This window comes from Varanus komodoensis, unplaced genomic scaffold (genome assembly GCF_004798865.1).
Source record: "Varanus komodoensis strain SLA01 unplaced genomic scaffold, ASM479886v1 scaffold44_3, whole genome shotgun sequence".
Taxonomy (NCBI): domain Eukaryota; kingdom Metazoa; phylum Chordata; class Lepidosauria; order Squamata; family Varanidae; genus Varanus; species Varanus komodoensis.
Genome location: NW_025336010.1, coordinates 457,868 through 471,535, shown reverse-complemented (window position 1 = coordinate 471,535; position 13,668 = coordinate 457,868). Strand labels below are relative to the sequence as shown.

General features: G+C 52.7%; 1 protein-coding gene across 5 annotated transcripts in view; it reads left to right on the top strand.

Moving 5' to 3' along the window:
- The window catches only part of SPECC1L (sperm antigen with calponin homology and coiled-coil domains 1 like), a 97,115-nt gene that overhangs the window by 51,508 nt on the left and 31,939 nt on the right, over positions 1–13,668 (top strand). For 4 of the 5 annotated variants that reach the window (XM_044444390.1, XM_044444391.1, XM_044444394.1 and 1 more), the window contains one exon: positions 6,595–6,751. In XM_044444390.1, coding sequence (XP_044300325.1) covers positions 6,595–6,751 — 157 coding nt within the window. Of the gene's footprint in view, positions 1–6,594; positions 6,752–8,475; positions 9,303–13,668 lie in introns of those variants that run through there. The other variant, XM_044444392.1, reaches the window with a different exon arrangement.

The window sequence follows — 13,668 nt, the reverse complement described above, 5'->3', positions numbered from 1 at the left end:
ACCTTGAATTGGGCCCGGGCTTCAATGGGAAGCCAGTGAAGTTGACGGAGGACTGGAGTCATGTGAGCATAACGCCCCGTCCCCATCAGCAACCTGGCAGCTCTATTTTGCACCAATTGAAGTGTTCGGACTGTCTTCAGGGGAAGCCCCACGTAAAGCGCGTTACAGAAGTCTAGGCGGGAAGTCACCAGCGCGTGTGTCACCGTTGCCAGGCAGTTGTACTCCAGGTAGGGGCGCAGCTGATTAATCAGCCGAAGTCCACACCCTTACAGAGGGAAAGGCCGACATCGAGCACAAACTTCATGAGGAGGTGGTCTGACCATGACAGGGGAGTCAAACAAATTGCTCACCCTCAGATCACCCTCTTCCTGCCCCGTCGAGAAAACCAGGTCCAGTGTGTGTCCACGTTCATGGGTTGGGCCTATGACATGTTGAGACAGCCCCATGGCCATCATGGAGGCCATGAGGTCCTGAGCCGCCCCAGTCAGAACAGTCTCGGCATGGAGATTGAAGTTCCCCAGGACCAGCATCCTGGGAGTCTTCAACACCAGGTCCAAGACGATCTCCTTCAGCTCAGGCAGGGAGTCTGATGGGCAGAAGGGTGCATGGTACACCAGCAGGATTCCCAATCTGTCTCGGTCGCCCAGTGCCAGATAGAGGCACTCTAGACCCGGTCTCGAGAGAACAGGAAGCCCTGCAAGGGAAATTGAAGCTCGATGGATTAAAACGACCCCCCCTCCCCTCCGGACGTGCCTGGTACTGAACCAGATACCCAGGCGGGCACAGTTGAGAGAGGGACACATCCCCCCCCCTCTCCCGCCCAGGTCTCTGTGATGCAAGCCAGGTCGGCCCCCACAATTAGGTCGTGGATGAGGGATGTTTTATTATAGACCGACCTGGCATTAAGTAACAGCACCGTCAGGCCCAAGGGGCGGCTGATAAGCATACCCGGAACCTTCCGGCTGGGGGAATAACCAGAAGGGGAGACAGGTGTCAACCATCTGTCCCTCCTTCTTCTATGTGGACCCGTTAAACCCCCAACTCCATAACGCCCATTGCCCATAACCACCCCAATGGCGGCGCCCACGTGCTCCCCAGGCAACCCCATAGAAGCAGCCCAGTGTGAATCCATTAAAACAATCTGAGTAAAATCCAAATTAAAATACAATAAAAACAATAAGACCCTCCAACCACCCGATTACAAAAGCCCACCCAGAGAGTCTATGGCCAGCCCAGCCCCTGCACGACCCCAAACGGCATCAACGCCCTTAGGCTGCTGCCCGTCGTTGAGTTAATGCCGCGGCCCGGCCCCCAATCCGGCTCAGCTGCCCCCCACGCTGGCTGGGGGGGCGGGGGCAGGGCTCACAGAACACTCGCCGGCAGGGCAGCGGGCCCTCAGGCCGGCAGCGCCCCGGTTCCTGGTCCCGCGGTGGCCGCCGTCCATCCGTCCGTCCGTCCGTCCGTCCCTCGGGGCAGCGTCGGCGTCAGCGGGCGGGTCCTCAGCCAGCCGTGGCGGCGGCGGTGGGCTGTCCATATTTTGTAGTGAATATTTACAAAACTTTTCTGCAGGTGGAAGGCTTGACAATTTAAGCCATTGGCTATTTATTTATATCCCACTTTTTTCCTTCAAGGAACTCCAGGCAGCTTATCTAATTCTCCTCCTCCTCCTTTCAATCTTATCCTCACAACAACAACCCTGTGAGGTAGGTTGGACTGAGATTTAGTGAATGGCCTGAAGTCACTCGGTGAGCTCCATGGCTAGGTAGGAACTAGAACCCAGATTGCGGAAATCACTTTAGCCACTATACTCTAATGGCTTCCACATGCCCCTTAAAGTAGGAGTCCCCAGCCAGTTTGGACGAATGAGAAACAAAGGAACAGAGCGAGTCAGAAGGGGCCTCTGGGCCATCTAGTCTGACCTCCGGCACCAGCTGGCTCCGCTCACAACATGCCCACCATGTGAACGTCCAGCCTATCCTTGAACACCCGCACCGATGGGGCCTCAACGACCTCTCATGGAAGCCCATTCCACACCCTCGGGGTCCTGACTGTCAGGAAGTGCTTCCTGGCATCCAAATGGAACCTTGGCTCCCTGAGCTTTGCTCCGTTGGAGCGCGTCCTGCCTTCCTCTGCAGGGGAGAATAGGTCTCTACCCATCTCCATGTGACATGGAGGCAACATAGCCCTCTGAGTCTCCTCTTCTCCAGGCTGAAGAGACCCAGTTCCCTCAGTCTCGCCTCATACGGCATCCCCTGCAAACCGGCCACCAACCTTGTGGCCCTAGGCTGCACTGACTCCAACCTGGCTATATCCTTTCTGTAATGAGGGGCCCAAAACTGAACACAATACTCCAATTGTGGGCACACCAGAGTCATGTAGAGTGGTAGTAATACCTCTCTGGATCTAGAAACCACATTTCTGGATATGCAACCAAGGGTGGCTTTCGCCCTCTTGACCACCGCATCACACTGCTGACTCATGTTTAGCCTGCAGTCAACCAGCACCCCGAGGTCCCTTTCACAAGTGCTGCTCTCCAGCTACTTGTCCCCTAACCTGTACTTATGACACCTATTCCTATGCCCCAAGCGCAAGACCTTGTACTTATCCACATTGAACACCATCCTGTTGTCTCCTGCCCACTTCCATAGTCTGTCCAGATCCTTTTGAATCTGGAGTACCTACACCTCAGTTGTGGCCACTGCTCCAGTTTTAGTGTCGTCTGCGAATTTGATCAGCAGACTGTTCACCCCTTCTTCCATGTCGTTAATGAAAAGATTAAACAGGATCGTCCCCAGGACAGAGCCCTGGGGGACCCCGCATGTTACTGGCCGCCATCTCGATGATTCCCCGCTAACGGTTACCTTCTGCTTCGGTCAGTCAACCATGCCCTAATCCACTGGACAGTGCTTTGGTGTATCCCAAAACTCCTCAGTTTTTCCACCAGGATGTCTTGGGGCACTTTGTCAAAGGCCTTGCTGAAATCCAGGTAAACCACATCCACTGCATCCCCTCCATCTAGCCATCTCGAAACCTTGTCATAGAATTCCACAAGGTTTGTCTGGCAGGACCTGTTTTTGCGGAAGCCGTGTTGTGTGGCTGTCAGCCCCCCTTCCCTATCTAGCATCACTAGATCTCTCTCTATTATGAGCCTTTCCATTGTTTTTCCTACAATGGACGTAAGGCTAACTGCTCTGTAATTCCCCATGTCTCTTCTACTACCCTTTTTGAAAATTGGGACCACTGATGCCACCCTCCAGTCCTCTGGAACTTCACCCATTCTCCACGAGGCCTCAAAAATGGAGGCCAACGGTCATGAGAGATCCCCTGCCAACTCTTTAAGTACTCTCAGGTGTAACCCGTCAGGGACTGGCGCCTTTGTAATGTCCAATGCCCTGAGGAGCCCCTATCTGTGCCTCTAAGTCCCCAGCCTCATCTAATCTCCTATGCAGATCTCCCCCATCCTGCTTTGGGGAGAACACAGAGGCAAAATAGTTATTTAACATCTGTGCCTGTTCCCTCATATTAGTCACTGGATCTCCTTCCTCCTTATTTAGTGGTCCCACCACTTGTCTCCCCTTCCTCTTCCTATTAACATGCTGAGAGAAGCCCTGTTTTTTATTCTTGATATTCTTGGCAAGTCTCAGCTTGTAATCAGCCTTAGCCTTGCGAGGAATCCTTCTGCAATGGGGTTTCTTCTCCCGGTATACCCTTTTGTCTATTTGCCCCAGTACCCATTCCCTATGGAGGTTCCTCTTTCGTCTAATTCCTCTAACCACCTCCTTTCGCATCTATGGCGGCACTCTCCTCCACCTCCCCACCTTACTAACCAGAAGTATCATCAAGGCTTGCGCCTCCAAAACCTCCCTTTTGAGTGCTATCCACCCCTCCTCTCACCAGATCATACTTTCCTATTCCCAGGAGAGCTTCAAGCTCTTCCTGCTTATTACCCATGCTCCTAGCATTGGTGTACATGCACCTCACCTCCTTCCCACCACTTCCTTTCCTTGGAGTTCCCAGCCCCCTCCTTCCTCCCATCCTCCCTGATACCTGGCCCCTCTCTGTAGGAGTCCTGTCAGTCCCTGCAGTACCTCTAAAACCCTGCTCCCAGAGCCCTGATTCTCTCCCCATACTTGTCCAGTGCAGACACATTACTGGGCGGCCTGAACCCCCTCCCCCCCGGCTCAGTTTAAAGTCTTCTGGACGAAGCTCGCTAGAGCATCTCCAAAGGTCCTTTTCCCCATCCTCGTGAGGTGTAACCCGTCCCTTGCCACAAGTCCATTGGCAAGAAACCGAGTGCCGTGGTTGAGGAACCCGAAGCATTCCTTCTGGCACCACACCCTAAGCTAGTCGTTCACCTCGGAGGACTCCTGTCCCTGCCTGGCCCAAATCCTCAGACAGGTAAAATTGACGAGAAGGCCACTTGGGCCTACAACTCCCTGAGTTTCTTCCCCAAGGCCTCAAAGTCCCTGGTGATCCCAACCACACGCTGCCTGGCCATGTCATTTGTGCCCATATGGATCACCAGGAACGGCTGGTGACCCCCGGAGCAAACAAGACGCTCCACTCTGTCCTTCACATGCCGGATGTGTGCGCCCGGCAGGCAGCAAACCTCCCTTGTCTCCAGGTTGGGGCGGCACACCGCCAGCTCAGTGCCCCTCAGCAGGGAGTCCCGTACAACAATCACCCGCCGCCGTGCCTTCCCGGTGCTGGTGGGCAGCTGTGCCCTGGCCCTCACCTCTCCTGCAGCGGCCCCCTTGCTGCTTGTCGTCCCAGGCTGGGGGTCCTGCTGGTCCCCCGAGGCCTCATCAACCCCAGCCTCCCCAAGTGGAGAGAACCTGCTTCCCAGCTCCAGATTGGTGCAGGAGAAGGAGGAGGCCGTGCTGGCCTCCTCCTCCTGTGGGTGACATGCCTCCACATCTCCCTGGCTGCTCCTCCCGTGGCCTCTCCCTCAACCCTCTGTCCAGAGGGGGGCTGCTCCAGGGGGGCCTGGAGAGCTCTCGGCCCTCAGGCACCTCACCTCCTCTTCTAGCAGGGTCACCATCTTGCACCGAGGGCAAGTGTAGCCCTGCCTCTCCTGGGGGAGAAGGGCGAACATGTCGCAGCTGTCGCAGCGGAAAGCAACACCCGTGACTCCCGCCAGGGCCATCTCCTGGTCTGCCATTGGGATCCCTTCCGAGACCTTACCTTGGTCTCCTGCCTTGTTTGTCCTGCAGTTCCTCTCACTTGCCCAGTTCTCCCAGACAAAAACCCACACGCACACACGCACACACACGGATTAAAAAAAACTTAAATTGGAAGAAAAGCAAAGCACAGCACAGCAGAAACAAAAACAAACAAACCTCTGTGTCTCAGAGAAGGAAGTCTACGGACAGCCCGGGCCGCAGCCAAGGGCCACAGACAAGGGACGACGCCTTATCAATCCCTCAGGCCAGTGGCCCCACCTGTCTTCTTCCTCCTGGCTGCTTTTGCCTTTCTGGCCCCACCCCCCTTCCTCTCCGCTGCTCCTGGCCCTCTGCCCCCCTGCCCAGCTCCTACCTTGCCTTCTCCAGTCCCCTGGCCACTCAGCACTCTCTCCCAGCCTGTGCCTCTGCTGCTCTGCTGCTCTGCCAAGAGGCCAGAGCCAAAAGGGCACATGCTTGGAATTACCTAAAACCAAAAGCAGAGGTGGGGTCTTAGCTCCAAAATCTGCTCCATGAGTCTGCAGTCTCTTTCAAACCTGCAATTAGCTGTTCCGTTCCCCTTTTCACAGAAGATAAGTGGTTGAGGCTGTGAAACAGGTTAGTAGGCCAAGAAACCAAATTAGTGGCAAAGGTGGAATTTGAGCCTGAAATGACAAATAACATATTTGTCCATACAAAGCACAACAGAATACCCGTTTTAAAGGAGTTAGACTTCTGATGCTCAGAAACAAACATATAGTCCAGACAGGGAATGCACACGGCACACACAAAAACCAAGGCAAAACACCAGAAATGCAAAACACCAGAAATGCAGAAATAAATCCAGAAGCAGGACAATGTTGGCAGCATATGCACAAAACCCAGGCAAAAAACACCAATCACATCAAAACAATAAGAATCCTGGGGAATACACATACAGTGTTAAACATTTTTTTAAGGTCAGGTGGGGCAGGGAATCTGGGAGCATCAAGGAGAATCTAGCTGTGAAGCCTTCAGACAAATAGACTTCACAGCAGAAACTTGCAGCTTAGCTCCTTCAGGTAAATTTAGTGGCAGTTTCATATTTAGTAGATAGGATTGCTATTGATAAGAGAAAGTACTTTTACACTTGGCTTATACTAAAGAAAGTTGAAGACAGAAGAAGAAAAGACAGGCCAAAATAAGAGATGGATTGACTCAAGAAAGGAAGTCACAGCCTTGAATTTAGAACAACTAAATAGGGATGTCATGGCTAGGAAAATTTTGGAGAGCTTTCATTCATAGGGTAGCCATAAGTTGGAGATGACTTGATGGCACATGACAACAAATATGCTATTTTGCAATGGAAATCCTGGAATATCTTATGAGCAGGGGTTTTTTTTTGCAAAGGCTCGTGTATTCAGAGCTCCTTGCACATCCTCTTTTTCCATTTCAGTGTCTCGGCGAAGCAGTGAAGAAATGAAGCGGGACATTACTGCTCCCGATGGAGCATCTCCAGCCTCCCTTATAGCCATAGGGACTACTTCACCACAGCTGTCCCTTTCATCTTCCCCTACAGCATCTATCACCCCTACGACCCGCAATCGAATAAGGTAAGAGCTCCATGTTAACTGAACTGGGGTTGAATGTTCTTTATGCAGGAATCTCTTATTCCTATACCTTTGGGAAACTCCTCAGTGTTTTGCAGGCCTCTTGGTAGATAAAGATTACACTTTTGAATTAACTAAAAGGCAGTTCTTTGTGGTCTTTGTGCATCATATGTACAGGCTTGTATGCCTGCACAAGGAAGGCCTAGACTGGAAAAACTTCAATAACTTAGCATTTTGGAATGGGTGCGGGGCCTCCCCTTCTAGTACATAAAGGAGGGGCTCCCGCCCAGTCCCTCAGTTCCTTTTTGACTGTCATCGTGTAGACTGGGAATCTCTTCACTCCACTTCCACTGCTAAGTTCCTTGACTCTCTCTTGCTTTCTCTCTCCTCTTCCATTCCTCTTTTTTGCATTAACTTTCAAACATTCCGTTTTCACCCTTTCAAAAAAAAGTCAGTCCCTTTTGCCAAAAATATATATTTCTACCCATCTTTCCTCTCATCCTACCAGTTCCCACCTGTCTTCCTCTCCACTTCCCTCTCTTCCGCCACCCCCATCTGCACAATGGTGTTGGCGGCCTTTCATAGCTGTACCTCCTGTGGGCCCAGTCTACCTCCTTCCAATGGCCATTCATTCTGTCTCCTTTGCCTTGGTGAGGTGCAAACATTTCCAGGCCTTCAAAAAGCAAACCCTCCACCACTGGGCTGATTGGCTAAAACTTGAACTTGGAAGAGGGACCTCTGCATGGCCAACTCCTTGATAGAGGCCCTGGATTGCCCCTCCACCACCAATGACCAAGAGACCATGGGGGCCACCAAATGCCTCAAGAAAATTGGCACTGCTCTGTCCCAGAAAAAGTTCTGCATGAGTCCCCAGCCCCTGACCCCACCTCAGCTGCCGGGTCCCCAGCAGCCACCTGCCAACCCCACCACCAGCTGAGCTACTTACCAAGCCAATGGGAGAGGCACTGGGACACTCACCTGACCACCATGCAGTCGCCCCTGCCCCTCACGGCCATGCACACCAACCCCCAGCAAGCAATATACAGCCTGAATGGCCTCCAGCTCCCCTCTGATTCTGCCAGAGGTATTAAAACTTGACCCAGACTTATGAGCTTCTGGTGGCTCCCTTTACACTGGTGGTTAGAACAGGCTTAATACCAAAAGCATGGACCAATGCCATAGTGGTGCCAATTTATATAAAAAAGGAGATCATACATGCCCACAGCCCTAAGCACCACTTGCCCTCGCTTTTGCTGCAGGGCAGGCCAGGGGACTGGCTCCCAGGGGAAGCATTCCTCTGAAAATGGTCATCTGTGCATTCACACACATGGGCTTGCACAAGGCCTAATGAGCAGGACTCCTTCTGGCTCCCGTATATATAGGGGAGTGGCTCCTGCCTAGTCCCTCAGTTCCCTTCGAGACCACAATGAGTTTCTAGGCTGAGGGTAGGTGCAGGAGGAGAGGTATCTCACCCAATCCAGTCCCAGCATCTGCAGGTAAAAAAATAGGATGTGGCAACAGCCAGTGGGGCAGGTTGTGTGAATGCACAATGACCGCTCAAAAAATGACAGTTACAGGTAAGCAACCTGCTGTTCTTCATGGTTTCTGTGCATCACACGTAAACGTGACTAGCAAGCTTGCCCTTTATCGGGTGGAGAAGAGGCTGCCATCACTGAGGAATGGATGAGGGGACTACTCTGCTGAAGGCACCGTCTTTCCTCACATAGATGTCCTGCCAGTAGTGCCTCACGAAGACGAGGATGTGGACCAAGTGGCAGCTCTGCAGATGTCGGGAGCTCTGGCCAGGGGGCTGTTGATGTGGCCAGGGCTCGTGGAATGGTCATGAGGGCATGCCGCAAGGAGGAGTCCTGCCATCTTGTAAACTAGTTCATGGTGCTGGAGACCCGTCTGGCTGTTCTCTGTGATGATACGGGATCTCCCTTTTTGTGGCTGTCATAGCACACAAAGAGCTTGGGGGAATGGCAGAGTGCTTCTGTCCTGGCTTTGTAGAAGGCAGGAGTTCTCTTCATGTCCAGTAGATGCAGAGTGGACTCTATCCAAGTGGACGGGTTGTGAAGAAGGCCAGGAGGGTGATGTCTTGGTTATGTGGAAGGAGGAGGTGATCTTTTTTTTAACTTTTGTATGCCATCCTTTATATAAATATCTCAGACCTTGGGCCTGAAAGCTGATCAGGGCAGAGAACAGCCTTGTCCCTGTGGAAGGTGAGGTCGGGGATGTCCACTTGGAGTGTGATGAACCTGCTGATGCATCAGGCTGATGTGATGGCTATGAGGAAAGCCATTTTTCAAGACATGAGGTGCAAGTCCATTGTGGCAAGGGGCTCAAAGGACTTGCAGGACAACCAGCAGGGTCCAAGGAAGAGGTGATTGTGTGAAGCTCCTCAGGAAACTGTGGAGATCGGGGGTATGTGAACGTGGAGGCCACCTTGATTTATGGATGGAAGGATGAGATGGCTGCTAGGTATGCACAGATGGATGATTTTTTTGGCTTCTTTTTGGCTCTGGCCTCTTGGCAGAGCAGCAGAGGCACAGGCTGGGAGAGGGTGCTGAGGGGCCAGGGGACTGGCGAAGGCAAGGTAGGAGCTGGGCCTCTTAGTGTAGTCCCTTGTCTGTGTCCCTTAGCTGTGGCCCGGGCTGCCCGAGGACTCCCTTTCCTGGGAGGCTAACGGGGGTTTTTTTAATTGCATTGTCTTTCTTTCTTTCTTTGTTTTTGTTTTGTTTTGTTCTTTGCTTTGCTTTGCTTTGCTTTTCCTCCAATTTAAATTTTATTTTCTCCTTGCATTTGTGTGTGTGTGTTTTTGTCTGGGAGAACTGGGCGAGTGAGGGGTACTGCAGGACAGACAAGGCGGGGGACCAAGGTAGGGTCTCGGAAGAGTTCCCAATGGCAGACCAGGAGATGGCCTTGGCAGGAGTCATGGGTGTTGTTGTCCACTGCGACAGCTGTGACATGTTTGCCCTTCTCCCCCAGGAGAGGCAGGGTTACACTTGCCCTTGGTGTAAGCTGGTGGTCCTGCTAGAGGAGGAGGTGAGGTGCCTGAGGGCCGAGAGAGCTCTCCAGGCCCCCCCGGAGCAGCCCCCCTCTGGACAGAGGGTTGAGGGAGAGGCCACGGGAGGAGCAGTCAGGGAGACATGGAGGCATGTCACCCACAGGAGGAGGAGGCCAGTACGGCCTCCTCCGTCTCCTGGCACCAATCTGGAGCTGGGAAGCAGGTTCTCTCCACTTGGGGAGGCTGGGGTTGATGAGGCCTCGGGGGACCAGCAGGACCCCCAGCCTGGGATGACAAGCAGCAAGGGGGCCACTGCAGGAGAGGCGAGGGCCAGGGCACAACCGCCCACCAACACCAGGAAGGCACGGCGGTTGGTGATTGTTGTTGGGGACTCCCTGCTGAGGGGCACTGAGGCAGCGGTGTGCCGCCCCAACCTGGAGACAAGGGAGGTTTGCTGCCTGCCAGGCGCACGCATCCGACATGTGAAGGACAGAGTGGAGCGTCTTGTTCACTCCAGTGTCACCAGTCACTCCTGGTGATCCATGTGGGCACAAATGATGTGGCCAGGCAGGGTATGGTTGGGATCACCAGGGACTTTGAGGCCTTGGGGAAGAAACTCAGGGAGTTGTAGGCCCAAGTGGCCTTCTCGTCAATCTTACCTGTCCGAGGATTTGGGCCAGGAAGGAACAGGAGGGCCTCCGAGGTGAACGACTGGCTTAGGGTGTGGTGCCAGAAGGAATGCTTCCGGTTCCTCGACCACGGCACTCGGTTTCTTGCCAATGGACTTGTGGCAAGGGACGGGTTACACCTCACGAGGATGGGGAAAAGGACCTTTGGAGATGCTCTAGCGAGCTTCGTCCAGAAGACTTTAAACTGAGCCGGGGGGGGGGCGGTTTCAGGCCCCCCAGAAATGTGACTGTGCTGGACAAGTGTGGGGATAGGATCAGGGCTCTGGGAGCAGGGTTTTAGAGGTACTGCAGGGATTGACAGGACTCCTACAGAGAGGGGCCAGGTATCAGGGATGATGGGAGGAAGGAGGAGGCTGGGAACTCCAAGGAAAGGAAGTGGTGGGAAGGAGTTGAGGTGCATGTACACCAATGCTAGGAGCATGGGTAATAAGCAGGAAGAGCTTGAAGCTCTCCTGGGAATAGGAGGGTATGACCTGGTGGGAATCACAGAAACTTGGTGGGATGAAAGGCAAGTCTAGAATGTGAACATTGAGGGGTATCACCATTTTAGAAAGGACAGGAAGGGAAAGAGAGGTCGGGGCATAGCTTTATATGTCAGGGAAGGAATAGGATGCAGTGAGACAGAATGCAGGACAGATGGGGATTCGGTAGAGGCAGTCTGGGTGAAACTTAGGGGTTTTGACAGGGAAAGGGACCTGACAGTGGGGGTATGTTATCGCCCTCCAGGTCATCTTAAGACCCTGGATGATGGCCTGACAGACAAGATTCTAAGGATATCTCGGGGGAGAAACACAGAAATTAAGGGAGATTTCAATCTCCCAGATATTACTTGAGAGACAGCCAGGTCACGTCGCTTCCTAGAAGCTATTGAGGGAGGGTTTTTCACACAGAGGGTCTGAGGTGATGAGGGGGGGAACATCCTTGACTTGGTCTTGATCAATTGAGAGGAGCTGATAGATGAAGTACAGATTAGGGGAGCTCTGGATGCGAGTGATCACTCCATCCTTTGCTTTGAAATCAGGGGACTGGGGACGTGCAGCAGGTCGAGGACTAGAAGCTGGGAATTCAAGAGGGCCAACTTTGGCCAACTGAAGGCCAGACTGGGGAAAGTCTCCTGGGATAGGTTACTGGAAGGCAAGGGAGTTGAGGAGGGGTGGATGGCACTCAAAAGGGAGGTTTTGGAGGCGCAAGCCTTGACGATACCTCTAGTCAGTAAGGTGGGGAGGCGGAGGAGAGTGCCACCATGGATGTGAAAGGAGGTGGTTAGAGGGATTAGATGAAAGAGGAACCTCCATAGGGAATGGGTACTGGGGCAAATAGACAAAAGGGTATACCGGGAGAAGAAACCCCATTGCAGAAGGATTCTTCGCAAGGCTAAGGCTGATTACAAGCTGAGACTTGCCAAGAATATCAAGAATAAAAAACAGGGCTTTTTTCAGCATGTAAATAGGAAGAGGATGGGGAGACAAGTGGTGGGACCACTAAATAAGGAGGAAGGAGATCCAGTGACTAATATGAGGGAACAGGCACAGATGTTAAATAACTATTTTGCCTCTGTGTTCTCCCCAAAGCAGGATGGGGGAGATCTGCATAGGAGATTAGATGAGGCTGGGGACTTAGAGGCACAGATAGGGGCTCCTCAGGGCATTGGACATTACAAAGGCGCCAGTCCCTGACGGGTTACACCGAAGAGCACTTTGAGAGTTGGCAGGGGATCTCTCATGACCGTTGGCCTCCATTTTTGAGGCCTCGTGGAGAATGGGTGAAGTTCCAGAGGACTGGAGGGTGGCATCAGTGGTCCCAATTTTCAAAAAGGGTAGTAGAAGGGACATGGGGAATTACAGAGCAGTTAGCCTTACGTCCATTGTAGGAAAAACAATGGAAAGGCTTATAATAGAGAGACATCTAGTGATGCTAAATAGGGAAGGGAAGCTGACAGCCACACAACACAGCTTCTGCAAAAACTGGTCCTGCCAGACAAACCTTGTGGAATTCAATGACAGGGTTTCAAGATGGCTAGATCGGAGGGGATGCAGTGGATGTGGTTTACCTGGATTTCAGCAAGGCCTTTGACAAAGTGCCCCATGTTATACTGGTGGAGAAACTGAGGAGTTTTGGGATACACCAAAGCACTGTCCAGTGGATTAGGGCATAGTTGACTGACCGAAAGCAGAGGGTAATCTTTAGTGGAGTATCATCGGGATGGTGGCCAGTGACAAGCAGGGTCCTCCAGGGCTCTGTCCTGGGGCCAATCCTGTTTAATCTTTTCATTAACGACATGGAAGAAGGGATGAACAGTCTGCTGATCAAATTCGCAGACGACACTAAAACTGGAGCAGTGGCCACAACTGAGGAGCAGGTACACCAGATCCAAAAGGATCTAGACAGACTATGGAAGTGGGCAGGAGACAACAGGATGGTGTTCCATGTGGATAAATGGAAGGCCTTGCACTTGGGGCATAGGAATAGCTGTCATAAGTACAGGTTAGGTGAGAAGTGGCTGGAGAGCAGCACTTGTGAAAGGGACCTTGGGGTGCTGGTTGACCGTAGGCTAAACATGAGTCAGCAGAGTGATGCGGTGGTCAAGAGGGCGAACGCCACCCTTGGTTGCATAGCCAGAAGTGTGACTTCTAGATTGAGAGGTATTACTAGCACTCTTTATGACTCTGGTGCGCCCGCAACTGGAGTATTGTGCTTAGTTTTGGGCCCCTCATTACAGAAAGGATATAGCCAGTTTAGAGTCAGTGCAGCGCAGGGCCACAAGGTTGGTGGCCGGTTTGCAGGAGATGCCGTATGAGGCGAGACTGAGGGAACTGGGTCTCTTCAGCCTGGAGAAGAGGAGACTCAGAGGGGATATGTTGCCTCCATGTCACATGGAGATGGGTAGAGACCTGTTCTCCCCTGCAGAGGAAGGCAGAACATGCTCCAACGGAGCAAAGCTCAGGGAGCCAAGGTTCCATTTAGATTCCAGGAAGCAGTTAGGACCCTGAGGGTGTGGAATGTGAAGTCGTTGAGGCCCCATCGGTGAGGGTGTTCCAAGGATAGGCGGGACGTGCACATGGAGGGCATGTCGTGAGCGGAGCCGGCTGGTGCCGGAGGTCAGAGTAGGTGGCCTGGGAGGCCCCTTCTTACTTGCTCTGGTTTTATGTTTCTATGATCGGTGGAGGCCATTATGCAAGTGGTTTTACAGGAATGTGAGGATGTTCATTGGAGGTGTTCCTATG